The sequence below is a fragment of the Lontra canadensis genome, unplaced genomic scaffold (assembly GCF_010015895.1).
Source record: "Lontra canadensis isolate GAN:19392208 unplaced genomic scaffold, GSC_riverotter_1.0 scaffold17, whole genome shotgun sequence".
In the NCBI taxonomy this organism is placed as follows: domain Eukaryota; kingdom Metazoa; phylum Chordata; class Mammalia; order Carnivora; family Mustelidae; genus Lontra; species Lontra canadensis.
Window position 1 is genome coordinate 13,821,698 of NW_022631011.1, and position 27,498 is coordinate 13,849,195.

A 27,498-nucleotide genomic window follows, 5' to 3' on the forward strand; every position below is an offset into this window, starting at 1 on the left:
CTGGACGAGGAAGGAGTCTGGGCGCGCGGCGACGCCCGGGAGGCTGCAGGGCGCGGGACCCGTCGGACGGGGGAGCGAGAGCTAAAGCTTCTAGAGCTCGCCGAGCCGCAGGCGTCGGCGGCCGCGGCCCGGAGGCTGACGCCCAGCCTAGCCCGCCGGGCCGCGGGAGGCGGAGCGGGCGGCGCCGGGGAGGCGGAGGCGGAGGCGGTGTCTCCCCGAGCTGCGCAGGCGTTGCTCGCACCTTGTTGGTCAGTGCTGGGAGCGCTGCTATGGCGTTTCTCAGACCCGCGGCTCCTCCTCACAAGCTCGAGGCGGAGGGAAGGAGGGGTAAGAGGAGGAGGCGCGCGGACGGCCGCCGCAGCTGCACACCCGGGGCCAGAGAAGGAGGCGGAGCGGGCGCCGCCGCAGCCACCCCGGCCGCTGCCGCCGCCCGCAGCCGCGGGGCTGCTGCGAGTCCTCTCCGGGCTTGAGGGCACGCGGGGCGCCCCGGCCATGCCCCGCATTGGTAGCTGAGCCGGGCGCGGGCCCCGTCCCTCCCGTCCGCGTCAGCCGCCGTGCCCCCGGGCTGCCCGCGGCCGGAGTGCCCGGCGCCTCCCGCGCGCCCCAGACCGCGAGCGCGAGCAGTCGCGGCCGCCAAGGCGCGGGTGGTGCCGGAGGCGGCGGCGGCGGGAGCGCGGGGCAGGAGGAGGCGGGGAAGATGGACCCGGCGCCCTCGCTGGGCTGCAGCCTCAAGGATGTGAAGTGGAGCTCGGTGGCCGTTCCGCTCGACCTGCTGGTCAGCACTTACCGGCTGCCCCAGATCGCGCGGCTGGACAGCGGTGAGTCCCGGCCCGGCCGCCAGCTCAGGGCAGACCGGCCCGGACCGCAGTCTCGGCGCGGGTGTGCGCGCGTGTGCTGGGGTGGGTGGGATCGGGTGGGGAGTGGGCTGCCCGCCCCTCCGACGCTGGAGTTGGCCCGAGCGGCTGCCGCAGCCCTAGCGCGTTGCTCTCAGCTATCCCCATTAGCAGCTAGAGATGTGAAAATCAGAGCCCTTGCAGTATAATTAAAAAGGACGTCTTAAAAAAAAAATCAACATTGGGGAAACCTCTGCAGATAGTAATTTTGGAGGCGAGCTGTCCCTCCTCACCCGCCTGCAAGAATTACTCAACCTGGGAAATCCTGAAAGAGTTATCTTAGGCAACTTTCTTACAAAATCATTGTGCTTTGGGTGGCATCATTATTTTGGATGCTCTCCCCCCCGCCTCCTTCCCCCAGAAGCAGCAGATTTAAGAGGAAAAGCTCCTGGGTGACCAATGAAAGGGATCACATTTCTCAGAGACCTTTTATTACAGCTTGTCTGTTTTGTTTAACCGAACTGAAAGTAATTTGGGGCTGAGTGTAGAAAATGTTTTTAGCAGAAGTGATGGTATGCTTAAGGTAGTTATTAACACATCTCGAGCCTGGAAAACATTTAAGTCTCCAAAACCTATATTGATTGGGAACCTGAGCTCAGAGCTAAGAATGCTTGTATTTCCTGAAACTGACCACCGGAAACCAACCAAACACCCCCCAGCTGTTTGCTCTGCAGTGTGACATCTGCAAACAAGTGCATACTGTCAAGCAAGTAGACCCCTTTCAGTTTGAATTGTAACGGGTAAGGTGGCAATTTAGGTGTGTCTTGTCTTGTGTTTTCACAGTAACTTCAGATGATTAGGGCTTCCTGTAATTTCAGACTGTTTTCAGGAACATCTTCGTCGTGGGCCTGCTGGAAGCCCTTGGGCCCAGGCTGGCAAGCGAGCAGATAGAGCTGTGGTCACACAGGCCAAGTCAGAAGGAAGAGCACTGAGCAGAAAGATGTCATTTCAAGTCACATGGATTTGGGTTACTCCTTTTCTGGAGTACAGGAGTGTGTAACGAGATGTGTAAATGTCCAAAGGCATTTTCTTTTACTTATCTGTGGGGTTCGATGAGACATTTGAAGTACTGAGGTGAGAAGTAACTGCAAGAAAGTTCATGAAAGCAATTTTGGCCATGCTTTCTAGCCTTGTTTGGTTGGACATGGTAGTGGTGGGAATAAACTAGGAGTTTTCCAACTACTACTAAGTACAGATGAACCCAGGAAGGAAAGGTGGTGTGTGTTGAAGCATTTCTGCATGCAGTGGGGTGGGGAAGCGTTCTGTGCTTTAACTATGTATATGCAGTTCTGAATCTGTGTGTGTGTGTGTGTGTGTATTCATATTCACAGTGTTTCCTCTTCCACTGTGCAAAATTGTGTATATTGGAAGGTTTTGAGTCGTCACCTTTTCCGATCTTCTCTCATCACTGCACACTGCCAAAACTTCTTACCTAGGCAGAGATCATTGATGCATGTGGTATAAAAGCAAAATCTTCATTAAATTCAAAGTTTAAAGAGCCTGAATGTCAATTGCAGATAGAACTTTTAGCTTTATTATCTGGTTTCCTATCCCTGTCATTCATAAGAAGGATCTGAATCAGCAGTATACTCTTCCCACACTTCTTTTTAAAATTAGGACGTGGGTTGCAAGTCTTTAACACTGTGTCCTTTCAAGCTGTGGAATGGATTTTGATCATGTGTAATTCCCATTCTTGATTGTAAATTTTCTCTTATTACGCCTTGGGAATCAACAGTGGCACATAAAATTTCGGAATCATAGCCAAATACAGCTTTATACCTTGTTCCTTAACAGTCCCATCTTATTTAAAAATTTTCTTGTTTTTAATAGCTGCATACTATTCCAGGGGATGGCTGTACTGTATAAACTAGTTCCTATGGTGGACATCAGCAGCTTTGTTGTTTTTTTTTTTTTTTAAGATTTTTTTTTTAAATTTATTAATTAGAGAGAGAGAGAGAGAGAATGAGAGAGGGAAAGGATGAGTGGCGAAAGGTCAGTGGGAGAAGAAGACTCTTCGCCGAGCAGGGAGCCCAATGTGGGACTCGATCCTGGGACTCCAGGATCATGACCTGAGCCGAAGGCAGTTGCCCAACCCACTGAGCTACCCAGGTGCCACGCGGCTTCGTTTTTTTTTTTTTTTTTTACTGTTACAAGTTGTGATGTAACAAAGGCCCTTACCCATAAATCTGTTTGGGTTGGTATATTCCTGCCTTTCTGAATAAGTATGTGAATCTTTTTGAGTCCTTCAGATCCATTGTCAAATTGCTTCGGGGTCTAAAGGTGATACTCATTTCAACTACTGCGAGAATTGTGGGAGTACCACTCTCCCCCCACAGCCTTACAATATTAGTTATCCTTAAACCCAACAAACAAACAAAAAACTTTGCTAATGCTATGAGAGGAAAGTGTTAGCTTAACAATTAAAGTTGGATAGCCTTTCAAAGAGTTGATCATTGATTCCATGCTTGCTTTTAATCACATTTCACAGCAATGCTTACAACATATTCAGCGTATGTCGCCGTGTTTATAAAAGCTGTAGCTGAAATCTCAGGTTTTGTGCTGTCCTCATTCTGTGTCCTTTTGCCAGTTTTAGCACTACAGGTACATTTTACACACACCCCCCCCCATACTTAGACATGAAAGGTAGTCATTTTCCAAATCACTTATTTTAAAAGAGACTGGAAGGAAACTGAAAAACATGCCACTAGCTGACGTGATGCCAAGAGGGAACTATTGGCTAATTATAAGCAGTCATTAAAGAACATTAAACATCTAACTTAATAAGTGTTGATTATTGAGTGCCTACTACGTGCTGTACATTTCTAGGTGCTTGACGCATATTTGTCTCAAATCCTCAGCACCCCATTTTAAGGACTTTGGGAACCTGAGATTCAGAGAAATTGAGTAACATACTTGGTAAATGTGCGGAGTGGGATTTTCAGCCAACTTTCTGATTCTAAAGAAAGACCTTTTATCTCAAACTTTACCTCTTCACACTAAATGGGAGTAGGTTTAAAGTAGGTCTAATGTCTACTCTAAATAGCCCCACTGTCTCTCTGAGAGCTTGAGGACCGGAAAGTCAATATTTTTCAAACAGTGTAGACACCGAATTAAGTGCTGGCCTCATCCATCATATTTAGACTACCTTCTGCTTCCCAAAGGAGCGGCTGACAAGACGTAAAGGGCAGTGGGGAAGAAGAGAGTACGAAATCAGAGAAAGAAGGAAAGACACGGTATCTGAGGCTTGGGTACGTAACTGTGCCTGTTGGGATTCCTCCTCAGTACATTCGCCATGCTTAAAACATCAACTACACAGGAAAGAACTCTCCAATTCTTTGCATAATGCATGTTACACCTGAAATGCCAGTCAGATAGATATATTCAATATTGCATCCCCAGCGGTGAAATTTGTCATCTAATGATAAGAGAAATACAAAATAGAGAGCCTTTATGGTCTTGCCTCATGAATTTTTCTGGAAAACAATGAAGAGTACTCAAGAAGTAGCAATTCTCCTTAGGAAGTAAGATACAAGCTCGTCAGCCAAGGGCTATAACCCCATCAGCAATGCAGTTGGTAACCTGGTCCTCCGGCTTAGAAACTGTTGGCTGTAGAACCATGTTCAACAGATGGCCAGGAAGAGGGTGGAGAGAATGCTAATCCCCTCCCCATCTCCCACCCATCCTTGCTCTGGACTAGGTAGGTGGGAAATTGTTCATTCTTTGTCTTTTCAGTTATTTCATCTTGGAAAGTCTCCAATGGTTAGTCTATAGCAGTGTTCTTCCACTTTTTTTGTTCCTGTAGCGCCAAAAAAATCCTGTAGAAGTCTGTACCCTAGGCACATTTTTAACGTGTTTGCTAAAACTTTTCATCTTAAGTTTAAACAGTTGCAAAGGATGACATTTTTCAGCATCTTATAAATCTTGACCTTTTAAATTGTTCCATCATTAAAATATTTTAGTAGGTCTATAATGGATTCCCAGTATCATTCGTTTTTTAAAAATGCATGAATAAGTTCTTCTTAAAAACAGTTAAAATCTTTATACCTTTTTTCCTTCTTAAATTCATATTTTCGTTTTCCTTCCCTTACAGAATTCTATCCTAATATAATCTATTTTTATGCTTGAAAGTGTCTTATCTATCAGTCATAATTTCTTTCTGTAACAAAAATATATATAAATTGAAACCTAGTATTATATTTTCCTTTTGACCTTAGGTCTCTTCCTAGTTGAATATTTCAGGTCATTTGAAATGAATCTGAGATTACCTGATTTAGAAAAGGCATTGCAACCCAGATGCTGAAGACTCCCTCCTCTACAGCATTAGTCTTTTTACTTGTTTCTTTGTTACTCACCCTGAGGTCTTTACACCCTGGGGTAATGCAGTTTAGAAAGATCTAAAGATACATTGTTTCTATAAAACATTGTTTCTGTAAAATAGGTGAAGTGTCTTTGTGATGGGGAGGTAGGTGGTGGAGGATAGCTTCCTTTCATTCTGGGATGGATGTCCCTCCATGATAGCCTTGATCCCAGACTAATCAATTTTTAGACAAGAGAATATTGGGAAGTTTGGGCGCTGGAAATTGACACCCTTACAGCTGTGATGGGAAGTATTGGCTTTGCATCAAACATGTAGCCCTGTTTGAGAATGCTGGCCTCCATCAATGAAAAATGAGTTCATGGCCCTGTTTGCTGAAAGGAAGAGGACTACCAAGTCCTGGAATGACTGGGAGGGAGAAGAAGACGGTAGGATTTGGAGGCAGCTGCAATGGGATCAGCAGCAACCTCTCCTTTCCAGCTGTGCAGAGGAATCAGAGCTGGTGCTCAGCCCCAGGGAGCTTGGTCCTTGCTTTATGCTGAAGTGCTTCTCTAACTAGCATGTACGTGCCTGGAAGGCTGAAGGAGCAGAGGCATGGACACTCTGAACCCGGCGAGGCTCCATGTGGCCATTAGCAGATGTCAAAGGTATTTCTATTCTCAAAATCTCCATTACTGGTGTGTGTGTGTGTGTATGCATGTATAATTTCTTTTTCTAAATTACCTTAGTCTTTTTTTTTTTTTAAGATTTTATTTATTTATTTGACAGACAGAGATCACAAGTAGGCAGAGGGGCAGGCAGAGAGGGAGAGGAGGAAGCAGGCTCCCTGCTGAGCACAGAGCCCCATGTGGGTCTCAATCCCAGGATCCTGGGATCATGACCTGAGCTGAAGGCAGAGGCTTTAACCCGCTGAGCCACCCAGGCACCCCTAGTGTCAGTCTTATTCCTAGAAGATCTGCTTTTCCGTGGCTTCCATTACCCCTGACATTCTGTGTTGTAAGAGGGTACATATGCCCTGGGTTGGAGAGACAGTAGTTGAAAGAATGCTGGATTTGGAGCCTAGAAACCTCGCCACTCAGGTTCATGGACTGACATTTCATAGTTATGGACCTTAGTGATACCCCTTTGATTTGTAGAAATCTCATGCAAAAGAAGATGTATATTACCCTGGTCCATGTATCTCATAGTTACTGGTTAATTTGTTTCTTCAATCAGCTCATATTTAGTAGTAGCCCCTGCTATGTGTCAAGCCCTGTTACAAGTTTGGGGACGGTAAGCCTGAACAAATCAGGAATCTCTGTCCTCATGCATCCTGCATTCTTGGGTATCTGCTTACTATGAGAGTTAAATGCAATAATATATGTGAAATACACATGTATTGCAAAGCAGCACACATAAGATTGGAGTAGTGGAGGTGTAGACCAGTTGAGAGGGAGGCTTCAGATGTATCAGAAAGGCACTGAATAATTCTTTATTATTTTTGTACAGCTAAAGATACCAAGGGAGGTGCTCAGGGTGACATCACTCTGTTTCCTTCTGAGTATTTCAGATCTGGTCATCCACCAGTTACAAAAAGGTGGTGTTAAGGTCTTTATCAGAGAGAAAGTGTTAGGAGCTAACTAACCCAAGATTGGGTTTGGGAGAGACCAGAGAAGGAAGTTAGGAAAGAAACTTTTCACTTCATCCAGCATCACATGTAAGTCTGACCAAATGCTACCAAGATCCTTGAACCTATTTCTAGTAGATACATTTCTAGTAGCTATTCATTGCTACTTCTCATGTCGTGATGGTTTTCTGAGTACTTACATGACTGTTAGCAGGAAGGGAGTGCCTTGAATAATGTCATATACCAAGTGGGTGATAAAGAAAGTCTCTTGAATATTCTTTCATATACCAAAGTCTTTCACTTTACTCTAATTGGCCATGCCTACAAATTAATGAAAAAAAGAATAGGAAGGGATGTTTTGGGGGGCGGTGGGTAGGGATATGCATTCAGAGCCACAAGACAAGATTTGGACATTGCTCCTTCAGCCTCTTGCTTTTCAAGTGAGATGGCTGTTTTGAAAACCCTAAGACCCTCTGGCCTTCTGTGAAAGGAAACTGATTTGACCATTGTGATCGACTGTGTCATAGTTTAAAGAGCATATTTGAGTCTCTTTTGCTCTTTTGGCTGCCTTACTGAAATAGCAAGTTCTAGTAGGCCAGTTTGTAAACTTGTTATTTTTGAGATTCCTGAGGTATCTGTCTTGGTACTTACTGAGCTGCAGTTCTAGGCGGACTCTTAAACTCCCTCTGGTTTTCAGCAGGACGATCAGTCTTAAGAACATCAGCTATTATGTGTAACTTGAAAAATAACTTTTATGGCTGGCTTCCGTATTATTTTGTCATATTTGACAAAATAGGAAATACCTGTTAAAATATTTTAAATCTCATGGCATTTAAGCCGTTTAGAAGACATTTCCACAAGAAGATGCTCCCCCACACTTCAGCACCCAGCCCTGCTCCTTAGTGGCACAAAAATGTTTCCTTGAGTTCTAGGTTAAAGGTATCTACAATTATTTTTGCTATTTCCCAGCTCCTAGCACAATGCCTGGCATATGAGAGATCTTTCATAAGCAGTTAATTACATGAATGAGCAAACCTCAGAATTAAACATTTCACGTCCCAAATGTCTGTATTACTAAAGCATCTATGACCTCTGCATGTTTGAAATAGAATTTCACTTTTGTTTCAACTGTGATAGACGTATTCGTAAATACATAAATTGGAACTAAGATGGCGGGTCCCCAAATTAGCAGTAGGGAAAATAAAGACTTAGGGGACCATCATGATGAAATAATGATTCTTAGCATCATTAGCTATTAATATTTAAAAAAATTATTTCTGGAAATTACAACTCTTTTTTAGATTCTTTGCTCTCTCGCTTGTTCTTTTGTTCCAAAATTAAAATGCCTCCTTTACATATTACATGTAGCTGTGTCACTGAATGTTTAATTTTGTATGGACTGGAATACCATCAATCTTTGGAATTAGTCAACTCTTACAGTATAATACAGAATAGGACTGATCAGATACTCAGCTAACCATTTAACTCTCCAGTGTTTCATCTTCTCAGGGTACCAGGGATTTTACTTCTAAGCAAAGTAAGCCACTTGGTTATAAAACTACAACTGCTAATTTGGTACAGTTGTCATCTTCCTAGAATAGCTGCACGATTGACTCGAGACCTTAGTGTCTTAATCCCAGACAATGAGTTTCCTTTTATGCCCTTGTGGAAGTATTACATGGTGGTAAAAGAGGGAAAAAACAATGTTCCCAAGCCTTTTTCCAGTTTTGTGGAGGAATTACTTTGTTATTAAAGGGCAAGTCATTTTAATTGATTCTGCTAATTCTTAATCCTAGTTTGAAGTATTTAAATACCACTTGGGCTTTGATGGCTTAATGGTTGTTTAATAAATACCAAGTTATTGAATTTAAAATGCAATAGGAAGTCCTATAGCAATGAAGATATTTGTTGTTTAGGTTAATATTTAACATCTTCAGTAAGTTGTTATGATTAGGAGGGAATGTGAACAGTGCTTAAAGATGTATCCCTGTGAATATCTAAAATAAGTTATGTTCTGTTGTTTTTCTCCACTCAGTAGAGGAAAACTTCCTTGGTCAGACATTTTGTTTTTCAAATATGATGGCTTTCTCAATACCAGAGTTTATGATGTTAGAAATGAGGATTTGCTCTTGATAATTAGTTCAGGTAATTAGTTCACATTGACGGTGTTTTCCTTGCGGCAGGGAACTAGATTCAGATATCTAAAAGTGACCAAAAAGGGGTAAATGTTTACTTTTCTATTTTAATATTTTGCTACTTTGTAGGTAATTGGGAAACACTGGTTATAACAGTCTGTCATGCATTCAAAAGTGGGTTAAAGCCTCTGCCTTCGGCTTAGGTCGTGATCCCAGGGTCCTGGGATGGAGCCCTGCATCGGGCTTTCTGCTCAGCAGGGAGCCTGCTTCCTCTCCCTCTGTCTGCCTCTCTGCCTACTTGTGATCTCTGTCTGTCAAATAAATAAATAAAATCTTAAAAAAAAAGTGGATTAGTGAAATGCCTTAGGAAACACATCCATCTGTGCTCGTGTACTCACGATTGATACTCCTTTGAATGGCCTCTCTCTTTATCAGCAACGTGCGAGCAAAAGATGGTTGGAATCAAAGAACTAGCATCCATTTCATTGTCATTGGTGGTCCTCAGGAAGCTTATGCTTGAGATCTTTAAGTTTGGTCTGTTTCAGGTTAACAGTTGAAATAATGCAAGATCCCTTTTTACCTTGAACCTTACTGACCTACGAAATCAATCACCAGAGGCAAGTTAAAAACAGTTTAATTAGTGTCTAAAGAGAGAGAGCTCTAGAAGATGCAGATTACCTACTTAAACATAAGAAAGGAACATGAGGCTTTTTACAGATATTGTTAACCCCCCCCACCCCCCCGTTTATTTTGGTCGCAGCTTTTTCGAGAAACAGAGAGCCACTGGTAATAGACAGGATCAGAAGAAATTTTCACAAGTTCATCATGGCCAGGTTATATCAGTTAAGGTTGATTTTAGTAGTGCATAACAGAGGAAAAAAAACAGTGATTTGTACAACATGGAGATTTCTTTCTTTTCATATAAAAGGAGTCTGAAGGCATATATTCCAGGATAGATATGGCAGATCGGGAGTAATGGACCAAGGCTCCTCGTGTTTTTCTGCTCTTCATGCTTAGGAGGTGGTTTTCACTTCATGGTCCTTAATGGCTGCTGCAGCTCTAGCCATCACGTGTACATCTCATACAGCAGGAACCTAACACAGCACTTCACTTACATCTCATTGGTCAGGACTTACTACACTATAGGCAGGCACATAAGGAACTGATGTCCTAACTGGATACAGTACTCATGAGTTCTTAACCACAGAAGAGGGGAGCATGGGATACAGGGCGCTGTTTAGCAGTCTCTGCCATTTAGATTTGTGCTTAGATGCTTTTTCTTCACCTTTTTCCCCCTACACAAAATCTTAGCAAAACAGCCGTACATTCGGCCCGGATTCCTTAACATCTTCTTGTACAGGTTTTTTCTTTAGCTCAGATAGTTTGAACCTCTTGCCCCAGCCTTTCTCTTTTCATCCTTGAGCACGAGCTAAAATCTTAAAGCAGTTCCATTGAAAGGCTCTCTATTAGACATGAAAGTACTTTATAAGTAAGCCATGAACAGTTGTATACTTGTAAAAAAAATATTGTTATAGGACACTCCTCACATTCTTTTTTGGCTTGCGTATTTTTCGGGTTTTTCTCTCTGATCTGCACACAATGGGAATAGTTGTCCAGTTGTTTAAAGATGCTTTTCTTCCCTTGCTTGCTTTCTTTTGGCAGAGAGGCTTGGTGGTGGTGTTTTAAAAAGGTATTTGCTATTTTCTTCCAGATATCATTATTATTGAGAGTTTGGAAAATATAGACCAAAAAATGACAAAAATGAATATCAGTTTTAATTCCAGAAGTTATATAACTTGTTATGTAACCACTATTAACATTTTCCTGTTATGCAGGCATGGCATGTAAATGGAGACTATAAAAGTGGAAAAAAAAAAAAAACGTCGGACCAAATCGTATAAAACTGCATTTTCGATTTCACATTAGATTGAGAACGTTTTCCTTCATTATTAGTATCTCTTAAAAATAAAATTGTTATGACTGAATGGGATTCTGTTACTAGCAATAAACCACCATTTGCCTGACCAGTTTTTAGTTGTTAGACATTTGGTTGTTTTGAGTATCATGTTTTCGAGGATATCTATGTAACTGAATTGGTCAGTTATATATTATTTCATTATTTGGGGTTCCTGGAAGTGGGATTATTATTTAGAATTTATTATTTTTAGATTGTTGATGTGTGTTGCCAGATTGTACCCAGGAAAGTTTGTACCATTAGGAGTGAATGGGTAAGTTTATCACTTTGTACATCATTGAATATCATAGCTATTTCTTAGTCTTTGCCAATTTAGATAATTTAAAAACTGGCACTTTTTCTCATTTGTGTTTCTTTAATTACTAGTAGGATATCACCATTAATTTTATCATATTTTGTGAATTTTATGAGCCCTTTGTTCCATTTTTTGGTAGAGTTTTTCAAAGTTATACTTCTCCTTATTAACCTGGATATTGGTTTTAAGTGTTATGTTCATTGTTGCATTTGTGGCCAGTCCTCTGGAAAAAGGAATCCTCTTCCACTGTATAAAATAAAATAATCTCATGAAAGTCTCGGTAAAACCATGCTGTGTATTCACAACATGAATTCAAGTCATGGAGAGGAGAGGACCCCACAGATACTGTTTTGTTGATAATTCCTGTGCATTGCATGAAATTTAAGCTGACCAGTAAGGTTCATCAGTATTTGGTTTTCAGGGTTAAGAATAAGTTGACAAGTTTACTACGTTTGGGGCAGTTGGTGTTTCCTGTTCTCTCTTTCACAAAAGGTAGACCACAGCCCTGTGATAGCCTGTTGAAGCTTAGAGCCTGAGTGCCAATGTGAGAGAATAAATAACAGATTCACAGACAGCTTCCAGACTCCAGGGAGAAAAGCAAACGGGATCGTTTGAGTGTCATTTCATTTCTTCTGTTGAATATCTGTGTCAGTGTCCGCTTCAGTGTGATGTCTAAGAAGAAGGGAACCACAGACAAGGAGAAAAAGCCTAGTGTAATTCTCTTTGTATAGGCAGTGATTGATGGGGAATAAAATGTGTATCTGTTTACCAACTTGGCACAGAGGACTCTTTGAATAGTTCTCTTTATCAGTGGGTTGAGGTGACTTTAAGATTATCAGTGAAGTACGAGATGACTTTAAGATTATTTTGCCAGGGGCGCCTGGGTGGCTCAGTGGGTTAAAACCTATGCCTTCGGCTTGGGTCATGATCCCAGGGTCCTGGGATCAAGCCCCACGTTGGGCTTTCTGCTCCCCAGAGAGCCTGCTTCCTCCTCTCTCTCTGTCTGCCTCTCTGCCTACTTTTGATCTCTGTCTGTCAAATAAATAATAAAATAAATAAATAATAAAATCTTTAAAAAAATTATTTTGCCAAAGAAATTTCAAATTTTTATAGTAGATCAGGTAGTTTATGAATTGTTTTACCCGCCCTCTAGTCTTCTCTCTCTCTCTCCATCCTTCTCTTCCTCTCTCTCCCTCCTCTCTCCCTCACTCTCACTCACTCACTTTTTTTTTTTTTTTTAAGATTTACTTATGTGAGAGAGAGAAAATGCCGGGGGGTGGGGGAGGGGCAGAGGGAAAGGGCGAGAAAGAATTCCAAGCAGACTCTCCACTGAGTGCGGAGCCCCACAACTTATGATCTCTAAGAAGATCATAACCTAAGCGGAAACCAAGGAGTTGGATGCTTAACCCTTGGGCCACCAAGATACCCTGCTCACTTTCCTTTTCTTGAGTCAGTTGGGAAGATGCAAATCTGAGTAGACTCTGCAGTTGAAATCTGTGCAATACAGGGGACTGGGGCGAGGTGGGGGGTTGCTCAGACAGTTAAGCCTCTGCCTTCATCTCAGGGCATGATCCCAGGGTCCTGGGATCGAGTCCCCCATTGGGATTGCTGCTCAGTGGGGAGTCCTGCTTCTCCCTCTACCCCTTCCCTGCTGCTGCTGCTTGTGCTGTCTTTCTCTCAAAAAAAAAAAAGAATACAATACTTACTACACTTATTATGCTAATAAGTGGAGACCAGAGAGAAGGGAAGGAGGAAAATATATGAACTAAGCATAAATATCTAGTTTCTAAATTGTCATAATGAAACAAAACTTCATTTCCCTTGATGGTAAACATAATGTATTCATTATGAAGAATTTGAATACATAAAAATATTTAAAATATTTAAAAACTAAAGATAATTTGAGCTCCTACCACCTTGAAATAACCACCATCAACATTCTAGTGACTGTCCTTCTCATGTGTCCTCTCTTCACACTACACAGGCACACACACACTTAAAATTTTACATGAACAAAGCATTTTAGGGTTTTTTTTTTTCTTCCTCCCTTCTCATCAACCCCCATTCCTCCAACCCAACCCTGCCTACCCACCAACCCACTTTAATAATCCAGTACATACTTTTCTTTTCTCTATCCTCATACAATCCCATGTCGACATTAGGTACACATACAAAGGTACATACTAGAAGAGAAATGTGTCATTGCTTTATAAAACTGGGATTATCTTTTACATTTTTTTTTTTTTTTTTTTTTTTTGCCTTTTGCTTATATCACTCATGGGAATTTTTCGGAAATACAAAGTCATTCTTTCTTCATAGCTGCGTAATATTCCACAGTGTGGAAATACTCCTTCTGTTGATTTGGTGTTCAATTTGTTTCTAATTATTAGCCTCTGAATAATACTTCACTAAACCTCCATATACCTAAGTCATTCATTTGCTCACTGTTTCTATAGAAGTCTGTGATTTCTATCTCATTTTTTATTTCCTCTCCTAAAACATCCTTGATAGCACTGTCTTACTGATTGTCTTAATCGTACATGCAGAGATCAAAATTAAATCTTTTTAGAAAAAATATAGGGGGAAGTGGGTTTTCCATCCCAGTACCGCAATTCACAGAAGTGGAATTGATTTAATAGATGTTGCCAAAATGCTATCCAAAAAGTCCATAACAATTCTCATTTCCATCATTGATGTAGGAGAATAACAGTTCTCCAAGTCCATGTCATCATTAGCTGTTATAAAGTTTTTTTTTTTTTTTTTTAAGATTTTATTTATTTATTTGACAGACAGAGATTACAAGTAGGCAGAGAGGCAGGCAGAGAGAAGAAGAAGCAGGCTCCCCGCCAAGCAGAGAGCCTGATGCGGGACTCGATCCCAGGACCCTGAGATCATGACCCGAGCCGAAGGCAGAGGCTTAACCTACTGAGCCACCCAGGTGCCCCTGTTACAAAGTTTTTAAAAACTATTTGCCAGTCTCATAGATACAAAATGAGATCTTATTGCTATGTTAATTTGCATTTCCCTGGCTCTTAGGATTTTGTGCTCTTTTTATATGATTGTTTACCACTTAGAATGCTCTTCTGCAAATTGAAATCATACTTTTTGCTGGTTTCTCTGTTGTTGATTCCTTCTTGCCAATTTCTAGATGCTATTTGTATGTTACAGAGAGAGTTTTCCTTACTTACATTTATCTATTGACTATGTTATATTTATCCATTTCAGAGTTTTAAATTTTTATATGGACAGATAAGTCTCTTGTGTTTTCACTCTTGGCTAAGAAGGATCTTCCCAACCCCTGGAATATATGTGTAGTTTCTTAGCTATTCTAGGAGGATTTAACAAGTTTTTTATTTAAGTCATTAATCTGTCTGGAATTAATTTTTGCATATGATGTAAGATTTTTATTTTCTTCCAGACTTGTTATGCCAGCCCATTTACTCAAAAGTTTGCTTAACTGCTGAAATGGGCTATCTTTGTCAAATTTATTTTGCTCTTTAAAAGCAGAAAAAATATATTTCAGCTGCACCTGTCTTTCGGGGAATGCATTGGGCTATGATCTAAGAATACTTGTAGTTAATGAAATCTGAAAACAGTCCTTTATTCCTCAAAGAGAAGTGGCTAGGGCCACCCCAGTCTTGACTTACTCTTCTTTTCCAATGGCTGTGGGAGGCCTGAGATTTGTTTTTCTAAAGAAATTTTTAATTCATTTTAAAGCCAGCGCTACCCTGGTGAGTCTGGGAAATGATAGTAACTTGTTAAATGCCTTCTGGAATATAGTCCAGATGCTTTGGCAATAAGTTTTCTCCAGGGAAGAATCTGTTTTAAAATGATACTTTACTAAGCTGCTGTTCGTGTGTGTGTGTGTGTGTGTGTGTGTGTGTGTGTGTGAGAGAGAGAGAGAGAGAGAGAGAGCGAGCAGAGAATCTGCCTTTCAGAATTTAAGAAGCAGTTGCAGTTTGCACGCTTTAGACTATTTAATTAATTGAAAGTGTATTTCCTCCATTATTTTTTGGATTGGGGCACACTTTCATTCTTTTATTTTTTATTTTTATTTTATTTTATATTCAAGTAATCTCTACACGCAGCGGGGTGTTTGAACCCACAACACTGAGGTCAGGAGTCACATGCTCCACCAACTGAGTCAGCAAGGTGCCCCTTTCACACACCATTCCTTTTTTTTTTTTTAAAGATTTTATTTGGGGTGCCTGGGTGGCTCAGTGGGTTAAGCCTCTGCCTTTGGCTTAGGTCATGATCTCAGGGTCCTGGGATCCAGCCCCACATCGGGCTCCCTGCTCAGCAGGGAGCCTGCTGCCCCTTCTCTTTCTCTGCCTGCCTCTCTGCCTACTTGTGATCTCTGTCACATAAATAAATAAAAATCTTTTTAAAAAAAGACTTTATTTATTTATGTGACAGAGAGAGCATAAGCAGGGGGAGCGGGAGGCCAGTGAGAGAGAGCAGGCTCCTTGCTGAGCTGGGAGCCCAATTCCTGGCTGGATCCCAGGACCCTGGGATCATGACCTGAGCTAAAGGTAGATACTTAACCAAATGAGCCACCCAGCTGCCCCTCACACACCATTCTTAATGTATACGTGTGTTTAAAAATTTCATTATGGCCCACATCTGTTCGTTTTTAAAGAAAGTAAATTTCTCCTACTACATACTCCTTACTTTCCACAGAATCTTTGATGCATTGTCTTCTTCTTCTTTTTTTTAAAGATTTTATTTATTTATTTGACAGAGAGAGATCACAAGCAGGCAGAGAGAGAGGAAGGGAAACAGGCTCCCTGCTGAGCAGAGAGCCCGATGCGGGGCTCGATCCCAGGACCCTGGGATCACGACCCGAGCCGAAGGCAGAGGCTTAAACCACTGAGCCACCCAGGTGCCCCTGATGCATTGTCTTCTTGAGTCCTCTTAATTTCATGTGCAAGGACCAACAGTAACTCTTCTTAGGAAAAACAGGGCAACATGGGCCTTCTCAATGTCAAAACCCGGACTGCATAAATAAAGGAGAAAATAAGTAGTATGAGAAGAGACTCAACAAATTATTCTCTGAAACCTTTTCTCCTGCATGACCTCTGCATAAAACTACAACAAAATCTCAATCCTGCATTCCATGAGGAACTTTAGTAGGTTGGAGTCAGGTATATGTAGAAGTTTTATCTCTGCTCTTTTTAGATAACGTCTTTCTAAGCCATCTGAGAGCAGGTGTCTTGTCTTCTCTTCCCATTGGACATTTCACAGGGTGTAGTAGGACTCTGGCACAGGGTTTTGGGGATACCCCAGCTTATCCATAAAGCTTTTGCAAGCCCAGCCCCACTACACTCTGTTCTTCACCTTGTGACCTGTTAGCAAGTTCTGGGCAAGGAAGGAATGATAATTCCAGCAGCCGGCCACTCCGTCCTGCTTTTCAGTTCAAGGGTTTCAGAGTTCTTTCCCAATCTCTTGACTTCTCAAATTATCTCAACCTTAGAAGAGACTCGGTGTATGAGGTTATGTCTTATTTTAGGACTTACTGAATTATATTTACATATATTAACCTCATGGAAAGAAGGTGAAAAATATTCTGAGTCTGGGTGAAGTGAACTCAGCATTCAAATTTTGCTGGAAGAACCTTGAGATTTGGTGATACTATTTAATCAAAAGCTGTTTGTCCTGATGTGTTGTGAGAATGTATTTAAAATGGAAATGGACATATTTCACCATTTCCAAAGTATGCGTTTTAATAGCCCTGAAATTGGGATGCATCTTATAATTAATGACATGTCAGAGTTTAATCAGCCATGTTTATTCTTTCTTGATTGTTGTGAAGTAATGACTGTATTATGAGGGATAGCGTTTTTAGGTATACGAGTTGTGGTAGTTCCATAGAGTATCTTTGCATCAGATAATTTTTTGAGTCAGAAACAAGGACTTCTAGTAGATGTTCCAACACAGGGTAAGCTAAGCTGAAAATCAGGAATGTTCTCTGAACTAGCCATCTCTAATGGAGAAAAATCAGCGTTCCATTTAACGGGGAAGGCAAGGTTCCCTGTTCTGTACAACCATGGTATAATTTTCACTCCTACTGCATTTTTAAACTTTAAAAAATAACTTGATTTCTTTTTTTAAAGAAATTTATTTATTTATTTGAGAGAGAGAGAGAGAAAGAGGATGAGAGAGAAGGCATGAGCAGAGAGAGGGAGAGGGAGAAGCTGACTTCCTGTGGAGCAGGGACCCCAGCGTGGGGCTCTATCCCAGGACCCGGAGATTGTGACCTGAGCTGAAGGCAGACACATACCCGACTCAGACACCTAGGCGCCCCCACAATAACTTGATTTCTCTATCCCCTACCCTATTCTCTCCTCCATGGGGGCAGACACTGACTTTCGTGTTCATCGTGGTGTTCCCAGCACCCAGCAGTTTCCAAATTGTCACCTTGGCAACATGTACATGTGCAGTCAAGCCTGGTTTGAGGACTGTTCTTTGGCACAGTCTACAACACACACACATATACACACTCACAGTGTAGTGGGTTGAATGGTGGCTCCATGTGTCCACGTCCAAAGCTGTAAGTCCTTGGTGGCTTTATTTGGAAAACGAGTCTTTGCAGGTGTAATTAGAGTCTTGAGATGAGATCATCCCGGATTACCTGAGTGGGCTCCAAATCCAATAACAAGTGCCATTCCAACAGGAGAGAGGCGGAGGGAGACTTGAGACGGAAGAGGAGGCGGCAGAGGCTGGAGTGAAGGAGCCACAAACCAAGATTGCCTGAACCCACAAGACGCTGAGAGAGGCAGGGAACAGAATCTCCCTCAGGGCCTTTCAAGGAAGTACAGCCCTTGCCAACAGCTTGATTTTGGACTTCAGGCGTCCAGAACTGTGAGAGTATAAATTTCTGTTGTTTTAAGTCCCTCACTTTGGGAAAATTTATTACGGCAGCTAAAGGAAACTAGTACGCATACATAAACACACACACACACAAGGAAGCACATGCATATGTAAATACACAATTTTTGCTAGCCTGTTGTTTCAAAAAATGACAGATGATTTTTCAGAGTTAGACGTTATAAATACATATCCACCTTTTCTAGGTTTGCAAAGTAATAGTTGACCCTAGCACCCATCAGTAGGCTGATGCCCACGTGGGATTATGGAATGTGGTTTTCATAATGGTGTTCATTTAACAACGATGGATCCCATGCCTGCTGCTGTCTTCCAAGCATAGTACTAAGTTCTGGGAACACGAAGGGGAGTAAGTATAGTCCTGATACTGGAGTTCAGAGCCCCGCTGGGAGCATAGTTATCGACTATTCTTTGACTTACCATCTTGTCTATTCTTACACAACTAATAACATGTAATAAGCATCAAAATGCTCCCTTCTAAAGGTCAGCTTACTATTGCCCAGAGCTCTTGAGGAAAGTTGCACAGAAAATGTTAATTGACTACTGAGCTAGTCCCTGAAGAGGGGGTAGAGTTTGGGTGGGTTAAGAAGAGGGGGAGTGCTGTTTCTCACAGAAGTTAGGAACGTCCAGAATAGAGGCAACTGATGAGGGTGATAGGAGATAAGGCCCCGAAGGCAAGTTGGAAGCAGATTTTGAAGAGCTGTAACATGTTGGAGTTTGACCTTTATCTTGTGGCTAACCTGGTGGCTCTTAGCCTTTGGCCCCCCTTCCAGGACACAGATAACAGAGGGTGTTTGAACAGAATACAGGCGTAGCTTGGTGATAGGCAGATTTGGTTCCAGACCACCACAGTAAAGCAAGTATCACCATCCAGCAAGTCAAGTGAATGTGTTTGGTTTCTCATCTTATATAAATGTTATTATTTAAACTGTACTGGAGTCCGTTAAGTGTTATGTCTAAAGCAACAATGTATGTACCTTAATTACAAATTCCTTTATTAAAAAAAATGTTTCCCATCATCTGAGCTTTCAGAGAGTCGTAATCACTGATCACAGATCACCATGAGAAATACAATAATGAAAAAGTTTGACATGGTGAAAATTACCAAAACGTGACACAGAGACACGAAGTGAGCATATGCTGTTGGAAAAATAGTGTGGTCATTGCAGAGTTGCCCCAGACCTTCAATTTGTAAAAATGCAGTATCTTCAAAGCACAATAAAGCAAAGTGCAATAAAATTAGCTTTGCCTGTAAACTGCCACAGAATCCACTCAGGTCTGAAATTTTGATGAACTCCAGCATAAAAATTAGTACGTAACGAACAACAATGATACATACTCTGATAACATGTAAGCTGCTCATGTCAGTAGCAGTCTCCAGAGAGGCTCACTGTAGAATCTTGGGCCTTGTGCACGTCCTTGCCCTGCTAAACCCCATCCCTTTTTCTTTCTCTCAAGAAAACATTTTAGAATTCGAGAGTCAGGGCGTGTGGGTGGCTCAGACAGTTGAGAGTCCAGCTCCTTGATTCCAGCTCAGATCATTATCTCAGGGTTTTGAGATCGAGCCCCACACTGGGCTCCATGCTGAGTGTGGAGCCTGCTTGGAATTCTCTCTCCCTTCCCCCACCTCCATGTTCTGTCTTTAAAAAAAAAAAAGAATTTGAGTGAGGCAAGTTTTCACAGAGTAACTTGAGTGCACTCTAGTTTTTATTTCAAGAATAAATTAGGGGCGCCTGGGTGACTCAGTCAGTTAAGCTTTGGACTCTTGGTTTTAGCTCAGGTCATGATCTCAGGGTGGTGGGATGGAACCACTTGTCCCCCCATTCCCTATGCACTCTGAAGTCTGCTTCTCCTCTCCCCCTCCCCCCCACTCACATGCACACATACACACTCTCTCTCTCTCAAATCTCTTTTTAAAAGAATAAATCATCTGAGAAACTTTAATATTTTACTAAATACTAGTATTGAGCAATTCATCCTACAACTAGCGTGTCACCATATCTCAGTCCGAAGATCAGTGTCAAGCAAATGACTCATCCTTGTTCCCAAAGTACCAAGGATAGTGCTTGTTTACAAAAGTGCTCCTCAAGTGTTTGTTAATAGGAGCAGTGGGAAAATGTTGAAGGGCTTTTGGTAGGGAAGCACTCCATCATATTTAATTTCTAGAAGGATCGTTGTGGTGTCCTTTTGGAAGATTGTTTAGGGCAGGAAAAGTTCGGCATGCTCGAATGACAATATTCGGAAGCTGTAGAGTTATAATCAAGGAGAAAGATGGCCTCTTGCCAAAACTAGTTCAGTGGGAATATAGAGGAGGGGGTGAATTGGAAATGTTTCAAAGGTGAGATTTCCAGGACTTACATTTGGATACGGGGGCTGTGAGGAAGAGGGAAGCATTCAGTAGTCCCGAGTTAACTGGCTTGGGTGCTGATGCCCTGATCAGAGAAACGCTGAGATGGCACTAGTTTAAAACAGCAGCGGGTTATTTCTCTCTTGTGCCACGTGTTTATGACAGTTTGGCAGGGGGCTCTGCTCTGTCCTCACCCTCACTGCAGAACCCAGCCTAGAAGTCCTTGTGCTTGCTTCCATGCTTGTCGGGGCACGAGAGAGAATATGGCAGGTCATGTGTTGATGTCTTAAAGCTTCTACCCAGAAGTGATGTCTTTCATGTCTCTCTCACGCTTCACTGTTAGTGGCAGATCTCACGGCTACACATAACTTTCCAGAGGGTAGAGATGTGCAGTCTTTCCCTATACCGGGAATGTGACTCCAGTGGTCCTTGCAAGGGGAGGTGTGGAAAGGCAGTATGCTAATTTGTGGACTTGTTAAACTTGAGGTATTTAGTTCAGGAAAATTTAGTTCAAACGGACCTAGAAATCTGCGCTTGCATCTTGGCAGTTCAGTGCTGGAGAAATAGTATTGGAAGATTTCAATGTAAAGGTCATAGAATAAGCCACAGGAGTGAATGACATTGATCAGGAGGGAATAGAAGCTGAGCTAATGATGGTAGAAGATCAAGGTTAATAAGCTTGTGGTTACGAATATTGCAGCCCTAAGCAGTATTTTTTTTAGCAGTTTGTTATAACTTTTAAATAATTTTAAGTAACTGTTGGCATAGGAATTGAATTAATCACTTAAACGGAATTTAGCTTTCTCAGACTTCAAAATCGCTGACTTGCATTTAGTAATTTAAAAGGTGCTTTTAGATTTTGCAGTAGGATTTCAGCCAATTTTCTGACCCAGCAGGGAAGAAAAAGTATTGCAAAAGATAGTTGTAGTTTGATCTGAAGAACAGTTTTAAGTTGATTGATACTAAGATTGCTGAGTACTCAGAAAATTAGAATCCTTATAAAATTTCTGACTGTGTGTGCTCAGACAGAATTTATGGGCTTACCCTTGCTGTAATGATGCTCTTTTTATAGCTCCAATTACCAGGAAAGGGAGGTAGTTAAATAGCACTTTTCCCTGTTGGCCAGTGTATCTACATAAGGAGACATGCTTTTTCTGTTCTCCATTCTCTTAAAAGGTTCTTGTGCTTTTGCCTGCCCAGCTGATTACCCCAAATCCCATTCAGGATTATGCACTCCTCAGGAAAATGAAAAGACAAACCGGGTGTAATGCATGTCACCGTTATTTCTTTGAAAGAGATTTTGCAGAATTACCATAGTAGTGATGGTAAAGTGGTAATTCTAGTCTTTGTACACGAGGTGAACAAGTAGTCATAGAACTTCCACTTTTTGTACTCCACATCACTCAGCATCAGGGAAATACAAATCAAAATCACAATGAGATGCTACCTCACACCAGTCAGAATGGCTAAAATTAACAAATCAGGAAATGACAGATGCTGGCAAGGATGCGGAGAAAGGGGAACGCTCCTACACTGTTGGTGGGAATGCAAGCTGGTGCTACCACTTTGGGAAGCAGCATGGAGGTTCCTCAAAAAATTGAAAATAGAGCTACCCTATGACCCAGCAATTGCACTACTGGGTATTTACCCTAAAGATACAAATGTGGTGAGCTGAAGGGGCATCTGCACCCGAATGTTTATAGCAGCATTGTCCACAATAGCCAAACTATGGAAAGAACCTAGATGTCCATCACCAGATGAACGGATAAAGAAGATGTGGTATGTATATACAATGGAATACTATATAGCCATCAAAAGAAATAAAATCTTGCCATTTGCGACGACATGGATGGAACTAGAGGGTATTATGCTTAGCAAAATAAGTCAATCGGAGAAAGACAACTATCATATGATCTCCCTGATATGAGGAAGTGGAGATGCAACGTGAGGGGTTTGGGGAGTAGGAAAAGAATAAATGAAACAAGATTGGATCAGGAGGGAGACAAACCATAAGAGACTCTTAATGTCACAAAACAAACTGAGGGGGGCCTGGGGGAGGGGGATAGGGAGAGGGTGGTGGAATTATGGACATTGGGGAGGGTATGTGCTATGGTGAGTGCTGTGAAGTGTGTAAACCTGGCGATTCACAGACCTGTACCCCTGGGGCTAATAATACATTACATGTTTATTTAAAAAATTATATAAAAAAAGAACTACTTTTTGATAGCACTAAACTGTGAAGGATTAAAAGAAGAAGAAGAAAGTTACAGCTTTTATCTTCTTGACAATAGGCACTTAAAACTTTTACCTTCTTGACAGTAGGCACATAAAACTATTAAAAGTAACTGTTCCGTATTCCCCAAACAAGGCACACCATTGGTGTTTACTCCTGGATGATGATTATAATTAACATTTATTGAGGACTAATTATGGTGCTAGCTATTGTACAACGCATTATGTACATTATCTCATTTAATTTTCACAAGTACTCTTTGACATAAGGTTAACCTACAAGGAACGGGGGCTGAGAGAAAGGCAGTAATTAGCTGTTGCTGGAAAGTGAAGCCAGCAGCTAGTCAGTTCTAACTTTTAATGGTTCTTCTAGCTTGCCTCTCCCAATTCTCAGGCCAACAGGAGTCTCTTCCCACTCATATTGCACATTATAGAATGAGAAACCCTTTTGTCAGTCATCTTTATTGGACTTGAACCACTAATAGGCAAGGTACCCAGGATGGGCCTGGTTGTACTAATTGAAGTCATGAAAGCCACAAGAGCCCCACAGAACTGTTAATAGACAATGGGAACCAAGTTGGATACTGGGATTTACTGAGGTGGGTTTTTTAATTTTATTTTTAAAAATATATATTTATGTATTTATTATTTGAGAAAAAGAGAGAGACTGAGAGACCCGCGTGGAAGGAGGGGCAGAGGGAGAAGCAGACTCCCTGTGGAGCAGGCAGCCAGATGCAGGACTCGATCCCAGGACCCTGGGATCATGACCTTAGACTAAGGTAGGCGCCCAATGGACTGAGCCACCCAGGCAGCCAGGTTTTCCATTTTTAACTGTTGGATGTCTTCCTCTCCCGCCCTCCCCCACAAGAAAGACTGGGGATGGAATGTGACAGGTAAAACATGGCTCTCTAATCGTCTCCATTTGTACATTCATATATGTGATTTTTCCATACATAAACTCCTAAGTGTTGTAAAAGTCTTCGCTTACCTTGGGCTGAGACTTGGCAGAACTCCAGCCTTCTTCCCGAGAGGCTCTGCTTCTGATGTGCGTCAGTCACAGAGCCCACACTTGGAGTTAGGTCCTTATCCTGAAACTGAAGAGTACTGTCTTTTATAATTATGAAGTGAAATAGCAAATGCTATGGAATCCAGGCAAATACTATGGAAACCAAGATGGGCTGGTGCCTTTAGAAGGGTGTGGTCAGGGCATGTGCACACACAGGCTCCAACACCAGCAGTCGATCCCCTTCCCCAAAATTCCTCTCTACTGGACCGTATTTTTGCATCGTGTATTGATTAGAACAACTTTAGCAGGGATTCTTGCTTAACTTTTTGGAGATCTGATGAAGGCTGCAAATAGACACAGGTATAAACACAGAGGTTGTCACAGAACTTCAAAGGGTTTTTTGCCCGCCCCACCTCTTTCCCAAAGCCAAGGACTTGGAACCCCGAGCTACTCTGTTCCAGTCACTGCACAGTATGTGGTTGCCAGCTTGCCATGGGGCACATGGGCCTGCAGCACGGTTCAGCCACCGATGCCACTAGGAATGGAAAGACACACCTCATCATAGTATTTTATCATTTTATCCTAAAATCTTCAGTTTACTAGTAGCTTTTCCAGATGGCATTTTACCCGGGTGGGAGAGGAGGAGGTGCCCCAGAGTGGGAAGTAGTAGGGAAGGCTTCTGAAAATGGAAACATGCACTATGCGCACAAATCTGATTTTGCTCTACTTGAGCCCCCCGCTTTCCCCTTCGGCCCACCAAATACTAGTGAGTTTACCTAAGGCGTGGCAACCTCTGGCCCACTGCCTGTTTAAGCAAGTGAAGTTTTACTAGAAGACAGCCACACCCCTGTCATCAGATAGTGTCAATGAATTGTATGTCATGAGTACTTAGGACACAGATCATATATCTCACAAAGGCTAAAATTTTTATTCTCTGGCACTTGACAGAAAACAGCTTGCCAACCCTTATCCTAAGCCATCTGCTCTTGCTTAGTTTTCTTTGAAACTAGTATTATTTATTTACGGAGATGAAAGTAGAGATGTATGTACGGTTGGAGAAACTCAGGTGGGCACAGACGTCTCTTGTGCGCTCGTTTAGTGGTGGGTTTACTACACCGTGCATATCTCTTTGACTACGGGGCCAGAGAGATCCCAAAATAAACCCCATTAGCAACACAGTATACAATTCTTTATTGGTTGTATCCTGACTTAATTTGTGAAACAGCCTAATTTTCATCCTAGGCCCGGTTTTCCAGTGCCCTCTCCGAGTCCGCTTTGCCAGTACGAACTAAATTATTTAGTATAACACTACATCGCATAGACTAGGGAAAGCAAAACCACCTCAGTAATTACGCATAATGAATTTCAGCAACATAAATGCTAAATTATATGGTTTCCTGCTTTATCCAGAGTGCCTCTTTTCATTAATGTCACTAAGAACTGTCTAGAAATAGAAGTGGCAGTCTTGGGAACGTGCCTGTGATGTGCAAAGCAGATGGGAGGCACAACCAAATCCAAGTACCCCATCCTCAAGAAACTTAAAATTTAGTACTTTATCTTTTAACGCCAGCATTCTATCATTTTTTTTTTTTTTTACAACTAGTACAGTAGGTTTGCAAGATTTAAGAAAGAGAACTGAATCTTTACCAATCCTGAAAGGTAAAGCATTCATTGATTCCTGTAAAACAAATGTAGTTACTTAGACTTCATACCAGATCGATAGAATAAAAAAGGAAAAGTTGCATTTATGTGTGTATATTTCCTTTTTTAAAAAGTTTACTTCTCAGGGCACCTGGGTGGCTCAGTTGGTTAAGTGTCTGGCTTGGGCTCAGACTGTGATCCCTGGGTTCTTGCATTGAGCCCCTGGCTGATCTTTGCTCGGCGGGGAGTCTGCTTGTCCCTCTCTCCCTCTACCCCGGCCCCTCCCAACCTGTGTGCACTTTCTTCTTCTCTCCCTCTCTCTTAAATAAATAAAATCTTTTTAAAAAATATTCTAAAAAGTTTACTTTTCTTACTTTTTCTTACTTTACTATAAAGCCAAGAAAAGATTTTTATGGTATAGAGAGGAGTATATATCTTAATATCAGTTGGACTACGACTTAGAAATTTATATGATGAACAGTTTTGTTTAATAAGATTTTAAATATACAAAACTAAAATTTCAAAATAGAGAATGTAGTTGGATGTTTTGACATAGCCACATTAACTGTTTTCTTATTAGAGCAATATGTACCAAAGTCCAACCAGAAAAAAAAAAATTGTCTTAAATTTGGTAATACATATTCAGGGGTTCTTTGGCTTAAAATACAGAGGAATAATTTGTGTAGGAAATGTAAATGAATTATGGGAAACCCACTCACAGCTTCCTACTGAATGTAAATGAGATGGTAACAGATACTGTTAATCTGTGTGAAGCAGTTGTGAGTGGTGTTTGTTCATGTTTGTGGTTCGAACAGCCTATATAGCTGTGAAGGCAGCAAAGTTTCATGTACTTAGTGCTCTCTGTGTATACAGCACAATTAGAGCCATTGATGTCTTGGGGCAGTCGAGCCTCCTGGGAAGATATATACAGTAAACGTCCCTTAATAACATACTGCTACTCTGTAACTGTTGGAAGATTATGCTTGGTAACACTCACCAGGGTGAGGTTTTTCTCTTTCCTTTCTGTACTTCATAGTGTTTCTTCTTCCTAGTGTCTTGAAAATTTAAGTTCCATGTGTAGTTTTTTTAGCATAATTATAGGAATTGCAAGGGGATTTGAGCAAGTATTAGTGGAAGCAACAACTCCTCAAGAAGCCTGTGTAAGTCATATTGCGGAGCTCACGATTATAGCAATATGTGGAACCCAGGCCCTGGTACTACATGAGTTGCCTTCCTCCTGATTTTTGTTTTGTTTTGGAAATCGTTAATTGTTTTGGACCCCAGTCAGACATGGGTTTCAGTCTCAATTCCCTCTGGACTCTGTGTGTAAATTTGGGAAATTAACGAGCTTTTCTGAATGTGTTTCCTTGTATGGATGATCTTGGTTGTTTAGGATAGTTCCAGTTTGTACCTCCTGCCCCCAACAGAACTCCTTTTTTTTTTTTTTGTTTTACTTTGTTTTAATAAATAAATGTGTGTGTGTGTGTGTGTTTAAGATTTTATTTATTTATTTGACAGAGAGAGATCACAATTAGGCAGAGAGGCAGGTGGGGGGGGGTGGGCGTGGGAAGGCAGGCTCCCTACTGAGCGGAGAGCCTGATGTGGGGCGTGATCCCAGGACCCTGAGATCATGACTGAGCCGAAGGCAGAGGCTTAACCCACTGAGCCACCCAGGCGCCCCGTGGTTTTTTTTATTTTTTTAAAGATTATGTATGTATGTATTTATTTATTTATTTGAGACAGAGAGCATGAGTTGAGGGGTGGGGTAGAGGGAGAAATAGAAGCAGACTGTCCCATGAGTAGGGAGCCCTAGGTGGGGCTCCATCCCAAGATCCCAGGATCATGACCTGAGCCGAAGGCAGACACTTCGCTGACCGAGCCACCCAGCCAGCCCTCAGCATGATCTTGATAGCACTTTCACTCTCTGAAGTGCCTTGTTTGGACAGCACATTATATGGACAACCAGTTCATAGGTGAAGGGATGTAATACCCCCCTCCTAGTCTTGTGATGTGTGATGATGACAGGAAAGGGAGTGAAAATGAAGGGCATGGTTCTGCTGGTTTACAAAAATAAAACTTGTTCCAGTAGAAAATCATGAATTCTGTAGTATAGCTGATTGATTTCATTGTGTGTGTGTGTGTGTGTGTGTGTGTGTGTGTGTGTGTGT

At 41.8% G+C, this 27,498-nt stretch overlaps 1 protein-coding gene across 2 annotated transcripts in view; it reads left to right on the forward strand.

Annotated features, from left to right (window-relative positions):
* Positions 1-254: 254 nt before the first annotated feature.
* Positions 255-27,498, forward strand: part of GAREM1 (GRB2 associated regulator of MAPK1 subtype 1) — a 197,920-nt gene continuing 170,676 nt past the window's right edge. For both annotated transcript variants that reach the window (XM_032859677.1, XM_032859678.1), the window contains exon 1: positions 255-818. In XM_032859677.1, coding sequence (XP_032715568.1) covers positions 698-818 — 121 coding nt within the window. In that variant the 5' untranslated portion in view covers positions 255-697. The remainder of the gene's footprint in view (positions 819-27,498) is intronic.